Source organism: Mustela lutreola, chromosome 8, assembly GCF_030435805.1.
Source record: "Mustela lutreola isolate mMusLut2 chromosome 8, mMusLut2.pri, whole genome shotgun sequence".
NCBI classification, from domain to species: domain Eukaryota; kingdom Metazoa; phylum Chordata; class Mammalia; order Carnivora; family Mustelidae; genus Mustela; species Mustela lutreola.
This window is the reverse complement of record NC_081297.1, coordinates 104,151,080-104,169,162: the sequence shown is the minus strand read 5'-3', so window position 1 is coordinate 104,169,162 and position 18,083 is coordinate 104,151,080. Positions and strand designations below refer to the sequence as shown.

Below are 18,083 nucleotides of genomic sequence, written 5' to 3'. Positions count from 1 at the left end.
TCAAGGCCGTTCTAAGTTTGGAATGGAAAGCTGGAATTTCTTTGCTTCACTGTTGTTGGGCTTCTAAAGCAGCAAAGAGCATACTAGGAAAGCTTGAGTTGAGGAAGACAATTCATAGCAAATAAATTTTTGTTCCTGTTGAAAGGGATGTGGAAAATGGGACTAGAAATTCTCCCTATCAGTGCTACTCCAAGTGTGGTCTGAAGGTCAGCAGCCTCTCCTGGAAACTTGTTAGAAATGTATATCTAAAATATTGAATCAGAAGCTGTGGAGGGAGGACCCAGGAATCTCTGTTTTACTCACTGGGGGATTTTTGGTCCCATATATTCCTGGTCAAGTTACCCCTTTCAGAGTTAACAAAAGTTGAATCCAAACCATGGGGTGAAGTGGACATTGCTCCACATACTGATTGCTTTGGGTTTAAAAAAAAAAAAAATTCATCTGAACTCCAGAAGACAGATGTGTGTGGCAGGGGGTGGGGGTGGGGCGGGGATGGGGAGGGAAGGGAGGTTAGTGGAAAAGGGCAAACCGGGCCCTGGGGTGGCTCTGCTCTATGCCCATCCTTCCCCATCCTTGCAGCTGGATCCTTTCTTTTGCTTTCTCTGTCCTTGTTTGTTGGTTTCTCATTAGGACAGTGCAGTTTGCAGGGCAGTAAGGGGGCATTTCTTAGGGACACGCATGTTTTTATTCTTCTGGAAAAGAAACTGGAATAATGTATTCATTTTCAAAACTAGGAAACCCCGGTGCGTCTTTGAAAGGCAGACAAAAGTAATCATCCCTCCTGCGTACAACACAGCACTCCAAACCAGGTTTAATTATGTGTTTTAGAAGGAAAGTGGAGCTGAATGAAAACCTAGTCATTAACAAGGAGAATCTGAAGGAATTCCATGGCAGAATGCTCCCCAAAACAAAAGACCTGGGAAATAAATCTGTCTTTGGAGTAAACCTTAATTTCCATGAAATTGATCAATCTACACGACAGGACCATAATCTATCTCTAAAGCTGTTTTGATTGACAACCCAGATGAACCATTCCTGGGTCTTGCCCATCATACCCTCCCTAAGGAGAATTCTGACAAGCTTGGTCTCTGAAGCCTTTCTGGAAGCTGGAAACTCATCTAGTCCACGCCTCCTACATTTTCCCTTACATTAATCTCAGCTTTTGGGAGGAATGATTCTTAGGCCTCAAAATTAACCTGCATTTGCTCAGTGCAATTTGCCATTCTCTGTATAACGCAGTCTGCTCTTATAACATTGTTCAGTTGTCAAATTTTTCTCCCTTTATTCTGGAGCTCAAACTAACAGACCCAGGCTATGGCCCAAGAGGACACATCTGGCTTTTTGGGAGAATGTGAGCTGGTCTGCCCTCTGTCTGACCATAGATATACGTCCAAGGCATATACCTATAGAATCTTAGGGGCAGGAAATGTGTCATGTGAATGTTTCAAAAACTCCCTGATTCAAACAACATCACCATATCTGAAGCTCGGTTTTTTTTCTCTTGGTTGGTTTAAACGTTAATTAAATAGATTCAAAACTGCATTCATTTTCACTTCTGCATTTGGGGTTAGAACGAAATAGAATCAAAGAGATATTTCTAGTTTGGGGGAGGGGTAGAATGGTTGACTGCATTACCATTCTCCCTCTTCTCGTTGTTGCTAGAGTGACCCCTGAATGACCAGCATACTTCTAGACTAGGGCATTCTCTTTAACCAAAACTTATGGCTAGAAGACTGCAATCAAATCTGGAATGCAATCATTTCTTTAAAATAAAAATTTAGTGAGTAACATGACACCCAATGTATACTAAGTATAATTTAATATTTTTTAGTATTCATTCCGAATATGAATTGTAGGAACACTCAACTTTTCAAAGTGATCTTGAGTTAAATGATCATGACGTTTCGGATAGGAGGAGGCACCAGTGAATAGAGTTCTGGTAACAGAATACTAGACAGTAGTGCTCTCTCGTGTTGCTGCCTTGTGGGCTTCACCACAGCCAGAGAACAGAACTGGCAGCAGGAAATGGAGAAAACAGACACCTTGTACATTATTCAAGGTACACGGGTGACTAGCAGGCTGCCTGACTCAGGCATGAGTTTCCTAGCTCAAAGCTGCACTTTCGTAATATCTAACCTATGCTAACTCTGAAAAGAATGGTTTTTCCTGTGAAAAACCAGAAGCAATAAGTGACCCAGACTTCCAGACTCTACTTTTAAATCATGTTTGTTAGGGCAACACACAATCCCAGAGGTCATTAGGCGAGATGTCCAAGATTGCCCTGCAGCCCGCTGTGGGTGGAGAACCGCTGCCCTTGGCCCATGACCCAGGAAGAGGGCCCCACCTGCCTTCGCTTGAATGGCACTCTGTTTGCCACAGATTGGATCAGGTCCCACAAAAATGGCAGGGACGAAGCCTAGCCCTGGGACATCCAAACACAAGTGTTTTACCTCATTTCCATCGTTACGTCACCTCCACTGAAACTCATTTAAGGATTTCCACTTACAAGTGGCTTCCTATTTTTAATTGATTAGAAGAATTACACAGAGAGCCCTGTGTTTCAGAATGGCTCAACCCAAGAAAGGAAAGACTCCTCTCCCCAAAGAGGCAGATCTGGTCCACAGGCCAAAGAGTAACAGCCACAGAAGTTGCTGTACTCAATGATTTTTCCTGTTGGGCTTTACGTGTCCTCCCCGTGGCACGACACAGCCCTTCCTTGGCTGCCAGGCCTGTGGTGACCCGTTACCTTAAGCCCCCGGTATTCTCAGCGGTGGCCAGCCAGGCCTCACACAGCTGCAGCTCCAGCTGCCAACAGCTTTCTGTTTCTGTGGCTGCCAAGATTCCTGTCCACAGCTGTGACCAATCATTCACTCAGCAAGACGTGCTGAACCGTTACCATGTGGTAGGCAGGGGCCCAGATGTTCCCTGGGTCACCAGTCACACTGGGGTATGAAATGCCTTCTTTCTACTTTTGGGATCAGAGTAAACCCCGTCATTCACAGACCCAGTGATCACCAGGAGTTTCCTGGCCTCTTGAGCCTCAGCCCCTCTGCATACAAAGAAGCTAACATAAACGTGACACAGTATACAATGGTGTCACATGTAAATTAGTCAGCCCAGTGCCAGGGCCAGTTTCTCAACTGCAGCACTACTGACATTTTGGAAGGGGGATCTCGTTCATTGTAAGGCCCTGAGCAGCACCTCCAGCCTGGACCCACTATAGGCCAGTAGCACCCCTAACTGTGACAACCAAAAAATGTTGGCACACATTGCCATATGACCTTTGAGGGACAAAAGTTCTGGCTGAGAACCATTACATGGAAATGAAAATAATAAAACCTGCCTTTACTATGAGCCATTGAGAAACAGCTCACTTCGAGCATGCCACTGAAAAGTAAATTCAAAAAAAAATTTTTTTTAATTTTAAAAAAAGAAAAGAAAATGCAAATTCTCCTTGAGAGGAGAAAAGCAGGTGGGCTCAGAAACGTTAAGGAACTGAAGCTTACCCTTACAATGATCCGTTCAGAGATGTGGGCAGACAGTAGGTAGAACTGGTCTTGGTGCACAGCATACAGCCCAACCACCAGCATGAAGTATCTACCTCAGAAACAGCAGATAACATGTCAGGAAAGAGAAACAGAATTTGTGCCATCAAACACCACCCGATGCTTAAAAGTGAATTTACCTAGATAGCTTTGCATGCTTAAAGACTTCCTATTCTGTTCTAAGTTGCCCTTCCTGTGAAATCAAAAAGCAGTTGATTCACTCAATATTGTTGTGGGCCCTCCCTCTGCCCACTCTGGGGTATCTGTGAGCTGTTCCAGAAGCCCACAGCATAGCACTGCTCACAGGCAGACACACAACAGACGGCCACCTAAGAGGTCCCTCTGCCCAGAGCCGCCCAAGCTATGCACCCAGTCCCAGCAGGGCCCTTCCTTCCCACACCGTCTGCTCTTGGTCAGGCCCCCTGTCTACCCCCCATTCAAGACCTTACTCAAAGACCTCAACCCTCCCCTCCAGTTGCTCCCAGTGCAATTTTCATCAACGTTACTTCTGTTATTTCTTCCTGTGTAATACTGATGTGGCATTTTTAAGATCAGATCATTTCTTGAAAGTCAAAATGAAACTATCCCTCTGAGAGAAGCTTTGGCTTTAAGAACTGGATGCAGAAACCTTACCTCCTTCTTCTATAACTCCACAGATGTCTGATCCTCAGAGAATAATAGTTTTCCCCCATATTGAAAAAAACACTAATAGTAAAATAATTGTTATTTTCCTTATAATCATTAGCCATCATCTGAGTCCTCAAAATGTGCAATATGCTTGGTTAAGCAATTTATCTACAGTATCTCACTTAGAACCCTAAGAACAACCCGACTGGAGCAGGATATAAACATTGTCCCCATTTTACAGGATGGATGAAGTGACATGCTCGAGGTCACCCAGCTAGTATATGGCAGTATCAAATTCAAACTCAAGTCTTTCCAACTCCAATACTTATGTACTAAAACCAGTATTCCCAAATTTGAATATGCATCTAGGTCACCTGGAGGATTTGTTAAAATACAAATTATTGGGCCCCACCCCAGAGTTTTTGGTTCAGTAGGTCTTTGGTGAGGCCTGAGAAATTGTACCTCTAAAAAGTGTCCAGGGGACACCATCTCTGCTAGTCTGGGACCACAGTAGAAGATCCAGAGACTTAAATTATTAATGCAAGTTCATTTTTTTTTTTTAACCAAAAAAAGCGATCACAGAGCTCCAGGACTCAAGCCTTTATACTGGTGACAAGAACACAGGTTAGAGCAGGGTGGTCTGACGGTCCTCAGCCTTTGGACAACAGTGAGGCATAAACGTGTGGTCACTCCAGAGAATCAGGGATGGAATTAAGGCAGATTTGGGGCTGGACAGGGGAGCAGGCACTGTAGGGGCTGAGGAAGGACAAGGAAGACGACTGAGGGTAAATGAGATGTGGCAATAAATGGGAAGAGTCCAAGATGAGAGAAAGGGGCCACAGAGACTGGAGACGGGAGACCGGAGACCGGCATGTAGGCTGGTCCGGCCAAGCGTATCAGAGGGGCCTCTAGAGGGCGCCAGCTAGTCAGATGGAGTCCCCGGCCATGGAGGGGCATACACACGAATGCCAGTACCTCTGGTCAGGATTTGGTTTTCCCTTCTTCCTCATGTTATTCGCTGTCGTCTCACTAAAGTGTAACCGACCCAGCGTAACTTTGGTGACCTGGTCGGCCGGCAGGTCGATTCTAAAACAAACAGCAGAAATACCAAGACACTGTGAGAGAATATGGACTCTAGATCACCTCTACCTTGTTCTGAGATTCTCAGGTATGTTCAGTACCCCCATCCCCATCACTCTGAGGAGAACAGTTTACTCCAGGCACCGATTTTTAATAAACTCTCCACAACACGGTCAGAAATGGCTGCCAGGGAACAACCAGGAAAGGTGAGATATGCTCATTTAGCAGAAGCTCAAGCCCAGAGTTTCTGACTCATAAGAGCATGTGCTCCTCATACCATGTATGCGTTCTTTTAATTCCACAATGGGAAGAGAAGACTTTTCATTTGTGCCTCTGCCATTGTTGCTAGAGCACTTGCGTCCTGACAAGCAATTCCTGTAATTTCCTCATGAATTCCTTGGCATCCCCTTCACATATTTGCCTCCTCCTGGCTTGGCTCCCAAGGAAGACCCCAGACAGCCCAGCCTGGTGAGGGAGAACCAGATGCACCAGGCCTCTCGGTGATGTGTTGGCACATGTGGCTCCCACTTGAGCATCAGGCTGAGCTCCTGCCTGATCTCTCCAGGCAGTGGGATCACCTTCTTTCCAGCCCAGATGGGACTGACTCAAGTTCAAAACACTGAGATGTGTCAACTACATCCCAGCCAAACTGTCAAAAAAGCAAATCCCACTCCAAGTCATTCCACAGGGTGAACGCTCACTTTGGACTGCCATATTGCTTTGGGTAATGCCAGTCATCTATTTTGGAACCCCTTGGGCAGTCAATCCACATAGCTTTAAAAAATAAGAAAAAATGAGTTTTAAGTACAGCATGAAATTAAAAGAAAGGTCTAACCATAATCTATGTCAAGGAAACCAGGTAGTTAGCAAGAAGGTTAAAAATGGTTATAAAAAGAGTGATGACTTGGGGCACCTGGGTGGCATAGTCAGTTAAGCGTCTGACTCTTGGTTTTAGCTAGGTTTGATCTCAGGGTCCCGGGATTGAGCCCCGCATCGGGCTCCATGCCTGTGGAGTCTGCCTCGGATTCTCTCTCCCTCTCCCTTCGCCACCCTGACTGTTCCTCTCTCATGAATAAATAAATCTTTAAAAAAATAATAACGATGGGGGTGCCTGGATGGCTCAGTTGGTTAAGTGGCTGCCTTCGGCTCAGGTCATGATTCCAGGGTCCTGGGATCAAGCCCCACATCGGGATCCCTGCTCAGCAGAGAGTCTGCTTCTCTCTCTTCTTTTGCCAGCCACTCTGCTTACTTGTGCTCTCTATCTCTCTGTCAATTAAATAAATAAAATCTTAAATAATAATGATAATAATAATGATGATGACTTAAAATGGAGCTTTCTATAAGAATTTGTTTACAAGTGATTCAATAATTGTTCTTGTTAATAAGCATGTATTTATAATATTAACATATAACTAAGGTAGTATCCACAATGGGATTTCTTTTATTTTTTTAATTTACTTTTTTACTGAAGTATAGTTGACGTAAAATGTTACAATAGTTTCAGGCGCATGACATAATGTTTCAACAACTCTATACTTAGGCTATGCTCATCACAAGTGCAGCTCCCATCTGTCACCACACAGCACCATTACAATACCACTGACTTTATTTCCTGTGCTGTACCTTTCATCCCCATGCCTTACTCATTCTATAACTAGAAGTCTCTACCTCCCACTCCCCTCCACCCATTTTACCAGTGCCTCAACTCCTCCTCTCTGGCAACCATCAGTTTGTTCTCTATATTAATAGGACTATTTCTGCTTTTTTTGGTGTGTGTATTTATTTATCTGTTTCTTTTGTTTTTTAGATTCCACCTGTAGGTGACATCATATGGTCGGTGGGATTCATTTTTGCTAAAATAAATTAGGCAACAGATATTTCTCCCAGTACATTCACAAAGGAATTCAGAAAAGAAATTCTTACTTAACAGGATTGAAAATCTTTTTGCTTCTATCTGCTTGGGATTGTTCAATAGCGATTATTTGATTGGTGGCTTCTACCTGTGGGGAACAACAAAAAGGAAATTAGTTACCAAATACATGAATTAATTTATTAACAAAAACATTCACTAGTAAGTAATGTTCAAGGACTTTAAAAGTTTTCCAAAGCAGGGCACCTGGATGGCTCAGCAGTTTAAAGCCTCTGCCTTCCGCTGAGGTCATGATCTCAGGGTCCTAGGATTGAGCCCCATATTAGGCTCTCTGCTCAGCAAGGAGCCTGCTTCCTCTTCTCTCTCTGCCTGCCTCTCTGCCTACTTGTGATCTCTGTCTGTCAAATGAATAAATAAAATCTTTAAAAAAAAAAAAAGTTTTCCAAAGCATCATGGCAGGCACTGGGCAGGAGGAACCAGTCACTGAAAAAATGTATAAGGCAATGACCTCAAACTTGAGGAGCACGCTATGGGTGAGAAAAGAAACAAATACATGTGAAACTAAACAACGAAAACACAAGACAACAGAAAACTGCAGGTGAGCAGTGACTGTGGCGTGAGCTCACAGGTAATTAAAACATCAGGAGCAAAACACAGGAGCAAGGCAGCTCCAAGGGAACATGCATCCATCCATTCATTTATTCATTCATTCTGTAGATGCTTGCTGAGCACCTGCTCTGCACCAGGCATTGCTTGGGGTGAGAGAGATGAGCAGTGGACAAAATTAACAGAAACCCCAGCCCATGCACAGCTAACATTCTAATAAAAAGAAATAACAAGGAGTGCCTGGGTGGCTCAGTGGGTTAAAGCCTCTGCCTTCGGCTCAGGTCATGATCCCAGGGTCTTGGGATGGAGCCCTGCTTCCTCCTCTCTCTTTTCCTGCCTCTCTGACTACCTGTGATCTGTCTGTCAAATAAATAAATAAAATCTTAAAAAAAAAAAAGAAATAACAATAAATAATGAAAATAAATAAAATACAGAAAACAGTATTTTTTTCAGTACTTGCTGCAAAACTCTTCTTTTTCTGAATGAATAGTGGCAAAGGTGTGGTGAGAGCTGTCCTGTCCTATATGGCTTGAGGATAATAGCATAATAACGTCTTTTCTTGATAAGCAGGTAGGCAACATACACCAAGAGTTTTAATAATGTTTATGCCCTTGATATATAAATTCTTCTGGAATGTATCCTCATGCAAAGACAGGTATACATGGACGTTTACTAAGATTGAAAATTAGCAAAACTTACAATAATGTGGGAATATGGTACACTTATACAATAGAAATTGTCATCTTTGTAAATAATATTTTGTAGGGTCTTTAATAATATCATGTTATTTTCATAATATACTATTAACAATATGAGATTAATTTTAATAACAGAAAAAATCAGACTACCAAATGGTGGATCCCAAATAGGAATGCATTTTTTCTCTTCTTTACAGTTCTCTATTGCATTCCAAAATTTTCACAATGGATTCATATTACTTCCATAATCAGAAAAATATGCTTTGTTGTTGTTTATTTATTATCTTTGTTTGCTTTTGTTTTGTTTTTTGGTTTGGTTTGGTTTGGTTTAAGAGCTCAGTTTGGAGCAAGAGCTGCTGATGTGCCAATGCGTCAAGCCCTATTTGGGGAGACTCGCTGCCTAAGCTCAGGTTAATAATCAGAATAATATATGCAGATAATGGATGCTCCTTCCCCTAAATGCTGGATCTGAGGTCTTGTTGGCCACCCAGAAGTCATCCTATCTGCATTCTAAACTCAGTTGTCTCATTTACTTATCTTAGGTGAATTGTCTAACTTTATTGTGATCAGTCTCCTCTCAGTAATCTGAAAAAGACGGAACATTGGCAAGATTAATGGCTCCTTGGCTTTTTAAAGTCAGAGACCTATTGAGAATTTGGCAAAAACTAGGAATCTACTGCCTATAAAAATGCACCAGGATCAAAAATAATAAAATATTACAGTTAGTAAGGAAGTGCCAGATTTTTATCATGAAAACTATCAAAATGTAGTTTGAAGTGATGCTCTACCAGTTTCTGAGCCAGTTTCAGCCTTCAGAAATTGCTAGCTCCCATTTCCTATGTCTTGGAACATTTATTTTTAGAAAGTATCCACCATGCTGTGAGGAAGCACAACCTATCCCACAGAAAGGTCCGCATGAAGGAGAGTCAAGGTCTTGCAGCCACAGTCTCATTTGAGCTCCTGGCCAGTGGTCAGCCCAGATGTGACAGACAGATAAAGGAGCCATCTTGGAAACTGGATCCAGGCCCAGCTGAGTTGCCGCAGCGGATGGCTCCTGAAGAGAAGTGAACTGTGAGAGCCAAGCTCTAACCAACCTGCACATTTGTGACCCAAAGAGATGATTGTCATTATTATAAGTTGCTAAAAGTTTGGGGGGTAGTTGGTTATGCAGCAACAGATACCCGGAACACTTAGTGATACTGGCTTCATTAAATTGAGCTCAATAAAAGACTTACCTTAACCCCAAAAGCTTTCAAGTAAAACATTTCTATTGGCTTGAGGCCCATTTGAGTTTTGACAAATTTTGGACTTCCCCAAACTTGGATGTGGATGGTTATCTGAAAATGGTTCTTCTTTTGGCAAACAAAAGCTTCATCTGCTGGTGAAAAATTAAATCCTTTGTCTGTGACAACTCGATAGCCTATATCAGGTCTACGAAAAGAAGAATCAAGAAACCAATTTAACAAACATTTTCTACACATTTTCTTCCATCACCAATATTAATAATATAAACATTTCAAGATACACTGTGGAAAGTGACTTTTGTTATATTTAATCAATTTTGTGGATTTTTGCTGAGGAAGTGAAAATGCTGTTTCAAAACACAGATGGCTCTCTCACAGCATTTTATCTTCTCACAAGGAAGGAGCACAATTCTTGCCAAATGGAAGCATTGTCTCCTCAGCCTCTCTTTCCCTTTGTGCTTTCTAGAATTCTAATCTGACTCCACCATACATCAGAAAGATGTAGTCTAGAAGTTGAGAAGCCACTGCATTACTCAGACCTGTGAAATATCTGGGATAAAATTCATCTTTTTCTTCCTTCAAAAAAAAATGCTCTAAATGTCATCAGCAACACCTCACTCAAACAGTCCCTCTCCTGAGTGAATATTCAGCCCACATGTGGTTAGAAGAAAAAAGCAGGCTGGCCAAAATTACCAGGAATAGCTTTAAACCAGATTAACCAGAGCCAGTCAGAATACTGACTGAAAACCCATTTTCGCCAGAGTTTGGTCATCTCCTTTTTGTCCTCCTCATCTGGTAATAGCACTGAAAACCTGCTATGCTGGTTGCTTCTGCTGGGAACAGAAGTGGTGAAGTGGCTAGTCAGATCCTTGCTTTATTTATCCTACCAAATTATTTTCAATATCAAGGCTTTGTGTATCTCATGTTTAATTAAAGACCTTTAGATGTTAAATAAAACTAAAACACCCCACATGTGTAATATTACTGAGCAGAGAAAAGAATATAGGTGAAACTTTTTTGGTGAGCTTTTCCCATGCATGTTGAAGATTTGGAACATGATTTTCAATTCATCAAGATTCCTAAATGTGGACTTTTCCTCAGGAAAGAAGCTCCTCCTCAGGACAGGAGGCAGAGGAGGGCAGGACTTACTGCTGTGCTAGCTCTCTACTGCTGTGTGGCACTGTGCTTCCTGGGATCTCAATTTGGATGGCTGCCATTATAATGAACAACACTGAGTTTCTAAGTTTCTCTCTAATTCCAGAGATAGAAAATATGAATATGAATGAATCTCTTCAGGAAAAGAGTGTTCATGTTCTTTGCAATTTAAGCACCTTCCCAGTGGATCAAGTCACTGGGTCATTGATTACTCCCAAGTAGCTGATTGGTCAAAGCCTCTACAAATGAAGGATTTGATAAAGACCACATGTCTTATGCCATGTGGAAACTTCATATTGACTTGTGTTTCTAGAAAAAATCTTCTAATTTACTCATCTAAAGGCTAGATGAATGGAATTGTACAGATTTTACTGCTGAGGATAATAAGAACTGTCTTAATTGAGAAAAAGGGAAATAACTTTAATTGATCATCCATGTTTCACTATCAAAAACCTTGAAGGAAGGAGGTAAGGTTTACAACTCAGATATGAACTTTAGCCTGAAATTTAAAGACAGCTAAAAGTAGAAACTGAATCAACAAACAACAATCATGCAGTTGAAGATTATTCTGAATCTTAAACACCAATTTCTGGTTATAGAACTCTGTTTACCTAAAAATAGCAATTTGGTTTTTGATATCCAATGTTATAAATAAAGCCAACTAAACTGGCTTTTTAAAAGCTCTTTTAACACAAGTTTTATGTATCACTCAGAAAAAAAGTTTTCAATTCCCCAACTTTATTGCTTTTAGGTAATTTAAGGAAACAACATTTTTGTGACAAATTAGACACAAGTGATTTTCTGACACAAGTGATTTTCTGTCTCAATGATAGGAATAATGAAATCAAGACAACCTAAGGTCTAATGTAGATTAATATTTTCTTTTTCTTGCACTTAGGAAGAGTGAATTATGTCTAAACATTCAAAATAAATCTGCCTCTCTATCTTTAAGCTGATACCATCGTGTTCTTTTATTCCAGCTCAGTGGAGCTTAGATTGGCTGTTCAAATAAATTTTTAACAATCTACTCAAGTAAGAAGGAGAAGTTGCCTCAAAAACTTGATGAAGAGTTTCATACCTGGGTACTCATATTTAAGATAGGATATGGACAACTCCCCAAAAGATAACCAAATAAAGGCTACGACTTAAAACCAAGACCTGGGGACCCTCCCTTTCTTTTTCTAATTGTACACATTGGCAAACACACAAAGTTGTGACATTTCAATGAGGCAACTAGTAATTTGCATCATTCTGCTTCCCATTCAACACACCAACTCCCAGTTTGTTTAAGTCTTTAGAATTTGTTTCAAGGAAAAGATTTCTTCCTTCTAGTTCATTCAACATATAAGTGCTAGTGATAAGTTTTGCCCTTAAAGAAGCTCTATTTGAATTTGGAAAATACCATAGAAGACCCTCAAGTTTGTGGATCAACATTTCTCATTTCATATTATATTTATTACTTGAAAGTCCTATACTTTAACCATTAACATTTTTCAGATTTTTTCAAGGGGCCCTTTATAATCTTGAAAATTCTAGAGGAATTTTCAATCTACATAGATTTTATTTTTTAATAATAGTTTTATTAACATTTAACCTACGTAGATAAATTACACGCTAAGGAATAAAGAGAAGGCTCTGAAAATGTTAAAGAGCAATAATATGTAAGTCCACATTTATTTCTTAAAATTATGTCATAAGATTAAGACAAAAATTTTCCAGTTTAAAGATATTTTGTACGGTTTCATTTCAGTCTTTAAACACAGAGTCACCACCAATACCAACAGGATTGTTGCAGTATATGTTGACAATGAGCTTGACAAATACAGATTCACAGCAGAGATATTAGGGGAGGGGGGATGTTACCAGCTAGCAATTTAATGTGGCCCCCAAAATGGTATTCTGTGGAATTTTAAAATAACTGCAGGATTAAATGTTACTGATTTGGGAAATCCCCATTTCCCAACTTGAAGTCTGAACTGGGTCTATGGTCTGAGAAAGACTCACTCTCCCTCCACCATTTAGTGACTAAGTTGTAATAAGTTAAAATTACAGTCTGTATTCCAAAAGGCCAGAAGCTCATGTCCTAGCTCTGCATTAGTCAGAATGCAAAACCTAAGGAGTAAGACGCATTTCCTCATGGACCCATCTTATTTGATTAGGGGTGGCTTCAAAGCCCAAATCCTTGGATTTAGTCTTGAGAGTTAGCATCGCCTCCCTCAGTACACCACCAGGGTGCCCAGGGGCCACTTACAGTTTCTCATAATGACCAGTGAATAAACTGTGCCAAGGCACACTCTGGTATGGCTGCCACTTCAGAGAAGGAGAACCCTGGTCCACAGGTGTCATGTTCTGTCCCTCACTGTCGTAGAACAGCACTTCACTGCTGGAACTCCTACTTGTCACTGCAAAGAAATCGGTGTGTTAGATCCTTCCTCCAAGGCTGTTCTTCCTAGACTCACAGACAGCTGCATGGAGCTAATGAACCGTCCATGTATGAGGAAGAGTGACCATGTGGGAAGTGACAAGTGGTGGGAGCCTTGTTGGGAATTGTGCCCTCAGTGTCCCTCTACCCTCTCTCCTGCATAGTGTCTCCCCACATGCAGTCAGTGTGGTTCCAGTGAAGTTCACTCCCAGCCAGAGGAGGGCAGGGGGACCCAGGCTGGTTCATTTAAAGCCCAGCATTCACTTCTTGCCTCAATAATTTGCACCTGGTTGACTCATGGCCCAAGCCAACCCAAGCAGAGTGAATCTCAGCACTTCAGGGGACACGGGTTCAAAGATGCTGCCTCTTTCAAACCCGGGAGATTTAAACCTGGGAGACACCATCCCGAAGAGCTGCTGGCACCATTTGGGGACATGAAAGAAAAGCCTGTCTGGGAATGAAGCCCGCACAGCAGAAGGCAGAAGGCAGAGTTGAGGTCACCCAGTTCTAATGGCGTGATTTGAGTTCTGGGATCCAATCCTAAACTCTTGGGCGACAGGAGGCAATAAATCCTCCGGTTTTGTTTTTTTGTTTGCTTGTTTTTTTGCTTAAGGCAGCTTGATGTTTTGGGGCTTGGGGGGGGTTTGTCCTTTGTTTGTTTTAGTTCATTGCAACCAATACATTCTAATCTGTAACAGGTCCCCCAGGGCACTAGCTTTCTGAACTCAGAGGAGCTATTTATTCGCTTAGTGTCTTACTTTCCTCAACAGCAAAATAGAAATTAAAACAGATGTCTTGCCCATCTTGTAACATTGTACAAGCAGAGAGAATATCATAGTACAAGTGGAAGCACTTTCAGAAACTAATGCCAAGATAAAGTAGCAGAAAATGTCCTTAAGTATGTAATATTGACTATAGGAAATTGCTACTTTTCTATGTTAAAATAACAGCAATTTCACATGCGCAAGCTACTATTTTTGCATAATCCTTGCAAATTGTCTTAATTTGAGTATGCCTCCAAACCGTATGATTCAACCTCAGATAATTTTTATGTAAATGATATTGGTACATTTTCTGTTTCTCTTGACTCCCTCAAGATGACTCCTACCTGGCATCAGGAGTGAAATGTACATGGTGGGTGTTCCCAAGATCAGGTGCAAACCAAGAGCAACAACACAGAGATAGGAGAGGAGCTCCTGGAGAGCGTGCACTTAGCCCCCAGCTTGGAAACTGCAGGGTTTTCTTTAGTAGTCTAACTTCCTTTCTCTATACTTTTACTGAGGGCTTCCTCAAATGAATAAATAGCAGAGCTACTCCGGGTTGTCTCTGATCTCAAATGTCAAAGGAAATGTGTTTATTTTGGGGTATCCCTATTACACGTCAACTAAGCAAAACAACGATTTTTTTCAGTTTTTGTAAACAAACATTTTGAAAAGATTTCTCAAAATCATGAAAAACTGTTTCCTGGTTTAGAATACAGGAGGTGAGCAATGTAAGGAGCTCTTCATGCTGTCGCTCCTCCAAAAGATACCAGACCTAGAAACTTCTCCAAAACAAACAAACATCTTCCACGGTTCTCCTGCTTATACCCAAATTCAGAGAAAGGAAGAAACCCATCTTCCCCTCCTCTGTCCTCCTGTGGAGAGAGGATAAAGGAAGTTCCAGAGCTTGAGGTTTGGAATCCATGGGCCTGGGCTTGAGTCCCAGCTCTACAATCTAGGGAAACAGTTTCTGGTCTCAGGCCTTCAGTTTCTTCATCTACGAAATGGGAGTAACAGTGTGAAACCTCCCAGGGTTGGTGAAGGGATTCTATGAGTGAGAAGTGCCTAGCACAGTGTCTGTCACCAGTAAGAGTTTAAACAATGGTGCATTTCGTTAATATCGGTGGCACTGTGATCATCATATGACTTGTTTCAGCTCAGGGGACACGGTTTTGTCCAAGAAACCTTGGCGAATACTTCTGTGCTTGGCCTCCATGGTACCTCTCTCTGATGTGAAATAACTAACACCAAGTACCTGAGTGGTTATCAGTTAACCTGGGTCCATTCCCACTCATGCATGGTGGCCAGGTCAAGGATAACAGCATTTCCTGCTTTTTCCCATGTTAGCAGCAAAGGGATGGAGCAGCCCCTCCAATAGGACTGACATAGTCATGGCTTCCCTGGGAGCTAGATATCAGCTGATGAGACCCAGAGACCACAGGTCCAGGCTGAAATTTGAGGCACAAGCCTGAACCCCATATTGGGACCTATTACTAGTCACACTAATAATAATATCTACTACTCCTGGGTACTTTATTTTTTAAAACATTTTATTTATTTATTTATTTGAGAGCGAGAGAGAAGGAGAATCAGACTCCACACTGAGCCGAGAGCCCGATATGGGACTCAATCCCAGGACCCTGAGATCATAACTGGAGCCAAAGGCAGATGCTTAACAAACTAAGTCACCCAGGTGCCCTCCTGTGTACTTTCTGTAACACAGGCACTGTCCCCAAGTGTATCAAGACACTTGACATAATTTCTCATCAACTCTTCAAGGTAAGGGTGCCTTTTTTCAATAAACGTTCTTTTCTGAAGTATAATATACATAAAGAAAAATGTACAGAGCACTAGTACACAATTTGATATATTTTTTAAAGATTTTATGTATTTATTTGACAGAGAGAAATCACAAGTAGATGGAGAGGCAGGCAGAGAGAGAGAGGGAAGCAGGCTCCCTGCTGAGCAGAGAGCCCGATGCGGGACTCGATCCCAGGACCCTGAGATCATGACCCGAGCCGAAGGCAGCGGCTTAACCCACTGATCCACCCAGGCGCCCCCACAATTTGATATTTTTAAATAAAATGAATTCTACTGGGTAACTCTCACTGGGCCAAGAAATAGGGCATGTCCAGCACTCTAGAAGTTATCCTCATGCCCTCTTCCAGCTACTACTTTCTTCTGCCCAAGACAAATCACTATACTGAAATCTAAAACCATAGAGGAGTGTAGAGAAGTGGAATTATATGATCTGTAGTCTTATGTGTTGGCTTCTTTTGCCCAACATTATGTTTATGAGATTCACTCATTATAGTTGCAAATGGGAGTCATTTGTTTATTTCCATTACTGTAGGAATATAACACAATTCATCCTGCCTTGGACGGTCATTTGGGTTATTTTCAGTTTGTGGTTATTAAAAGTAAAACTTCTATGGAAAATTTTGTGTGTGTCTTTTAGTGGGTGTATTTGCACACTTCTGCTAGGCATATTACCAGCGGTGGGACCACTGAGTCATAGGATGTGCTTTAGTCCATGTAACCAAACTGATTACAGAGAGGTTATGAGATCAGGATTCCTAATATCATTTAACAAATGCAGAAATTAGGGTTCGACCACCTGAAATAACTTGCTCAGTGTCACAGCTGTTAAGTGGGAGAGACAGGGTTCAAGCCCTCCTCTTCCTGTCGTGCTACACTGAGGATGTCTTGAGAACATGTAGCAGAAGAGGAATGCAAGTGTGAAAGCAGCAAACTGACCAAGTTCCCACCTTTCAGAAAAACTTATAGCTCGCATTTTAGTGCCTTTCAATATATTCTTTTATACATTACTTCTAAAAAATCTTAGATGAGGCGCCTGAGTGACTCAGTGGTTTAAAACCTCTGCCTTGGGCTCAGGTCATGATCTCAGAGTCCTGGGATCAAACCCCATATGGGGCTCTCTGCTCAGCGGGCAGCCTGCTTCCCCCACCCTCCCTCTCTGCCTGCCTCTCTACTTGTGATCTCTCTCTCTCTGCCAAATAAATAAATAAAATCATTTTAAATAAATAAATACATAAAAAAATCTTAGAAATGGGTGAAGTAGAAATTATGATTCTTATTTGATAATCGAGAGAAGTCAGTCTCAGGGCACCTGGGTGACAGTCAGTTAAGCGTCTAACTCTTGGTTTCAGCTCAGTTGGTGACCTCAGAGTCCTGAGATTCAGGCACTCGCCGTGGTTTCTTCTTGTCCCTCTCCCTCCCTTTCTGCCCTCCTCCACCTGCCCCACTGCCCCGTGCTCGCTCTCTCACTCTCAATTTTTCTGAAATAAATAAATATATCTTAAAAACAAAACCAAACAGTCTCAGAAAGTACCTACTTGCTGAGATGAAACCCACCATTTTTCTGACTTTACAGTGTGAACTCAGCCAGGGCACCTCTCCTGAGGGCCAAAGACCGCCACTCTGGGGCTGAAAAAACTCTTTCATATTTGAGGTTCAAGCCATATGAATCCATGAATCATCTTCTATTTGGGATTCAGGTGAAATGGAAGTGGGGATCCTCTCGTATCCGGGGTCTAGACCACACGGGGCTGGAAACAGCTAGCAGGAGCTTGCTCACCAGCTATTTTCTCTCTTAGCAAGATTTTACATCTGTCCCCAGCGACCCAGTGATTCTACGTTGTGAGCCTATGAATGGGAATCTTAGAACCCTCGGACAAAGTGAACTGCTTGGGAGAAGGTCACAGAAAAGCCTTCCTGATGGACTTAGAACATGTCCTCCTATCAAAATACCTGCCCAGTAAGACTACCAGCTTAGGCTCCTCCTTCTTCCTCCCATGTGCCATTTCCCCAGGACCTTTGTAAAAACCCTTGGCCTCTGCCACATCAAATATGAATTCTCTACTAGAAAACTTCTGCTGAAAATATAAACTGTAATGAAAACATAGCATTTGGATTTTTGCCTCACCACCCCCCGCCCGGCCCTGGGAAAATGTTCATTTACATTCTGGAACGATTGTCCGGAGTCAATTATCTTTAGTCAGCTTTTCAGTGACCTTCATTCGAATAGGACTTAAACAAGGGATTCAAGATTTCC

General features: G+C 41.9%; 1 protein-coding gene across 3 annotated transcripts in view; it reads right to left on the bottom strand.

Moving 5' to 3' along the window:
* Window positions 1–18,083, bottom strand: part of MYRFL (myelin regulatory factor like) — a 122,111-nt gene that overhangs the window by 54,331 nt on the left and 49,697 nt on the right. For all 3 annotated transcript variants that reach the window (XM_059186306.1, XM_059186307.1, XM_059186308.1), the window contains 5 exons: window positions 13,077–13,227; window positions 9,662–9,857; window positions 7,176–7,252; window positions 5,148–5,258; window positions 3,507–3,597 (listed from right to left, as the gene is read on the bottom strand). In XM_059186306.1, the coding sequence (XP_059042289.1) occupies window positions 3,507–3,597; window positions 5,148–5,258; window positions 7,176–7,252; window positions 9,662–9,857; window positions 13,077–13,227 (626 nt within the window). The remainder of the gene's footprint in view (window positions 1–3,506; window positions 3,598–5,147; window positions 5,259–7,175; window positions 7,253–9,661; window positions 9,858–13,076; window positions 13,228–18,083) is intronic.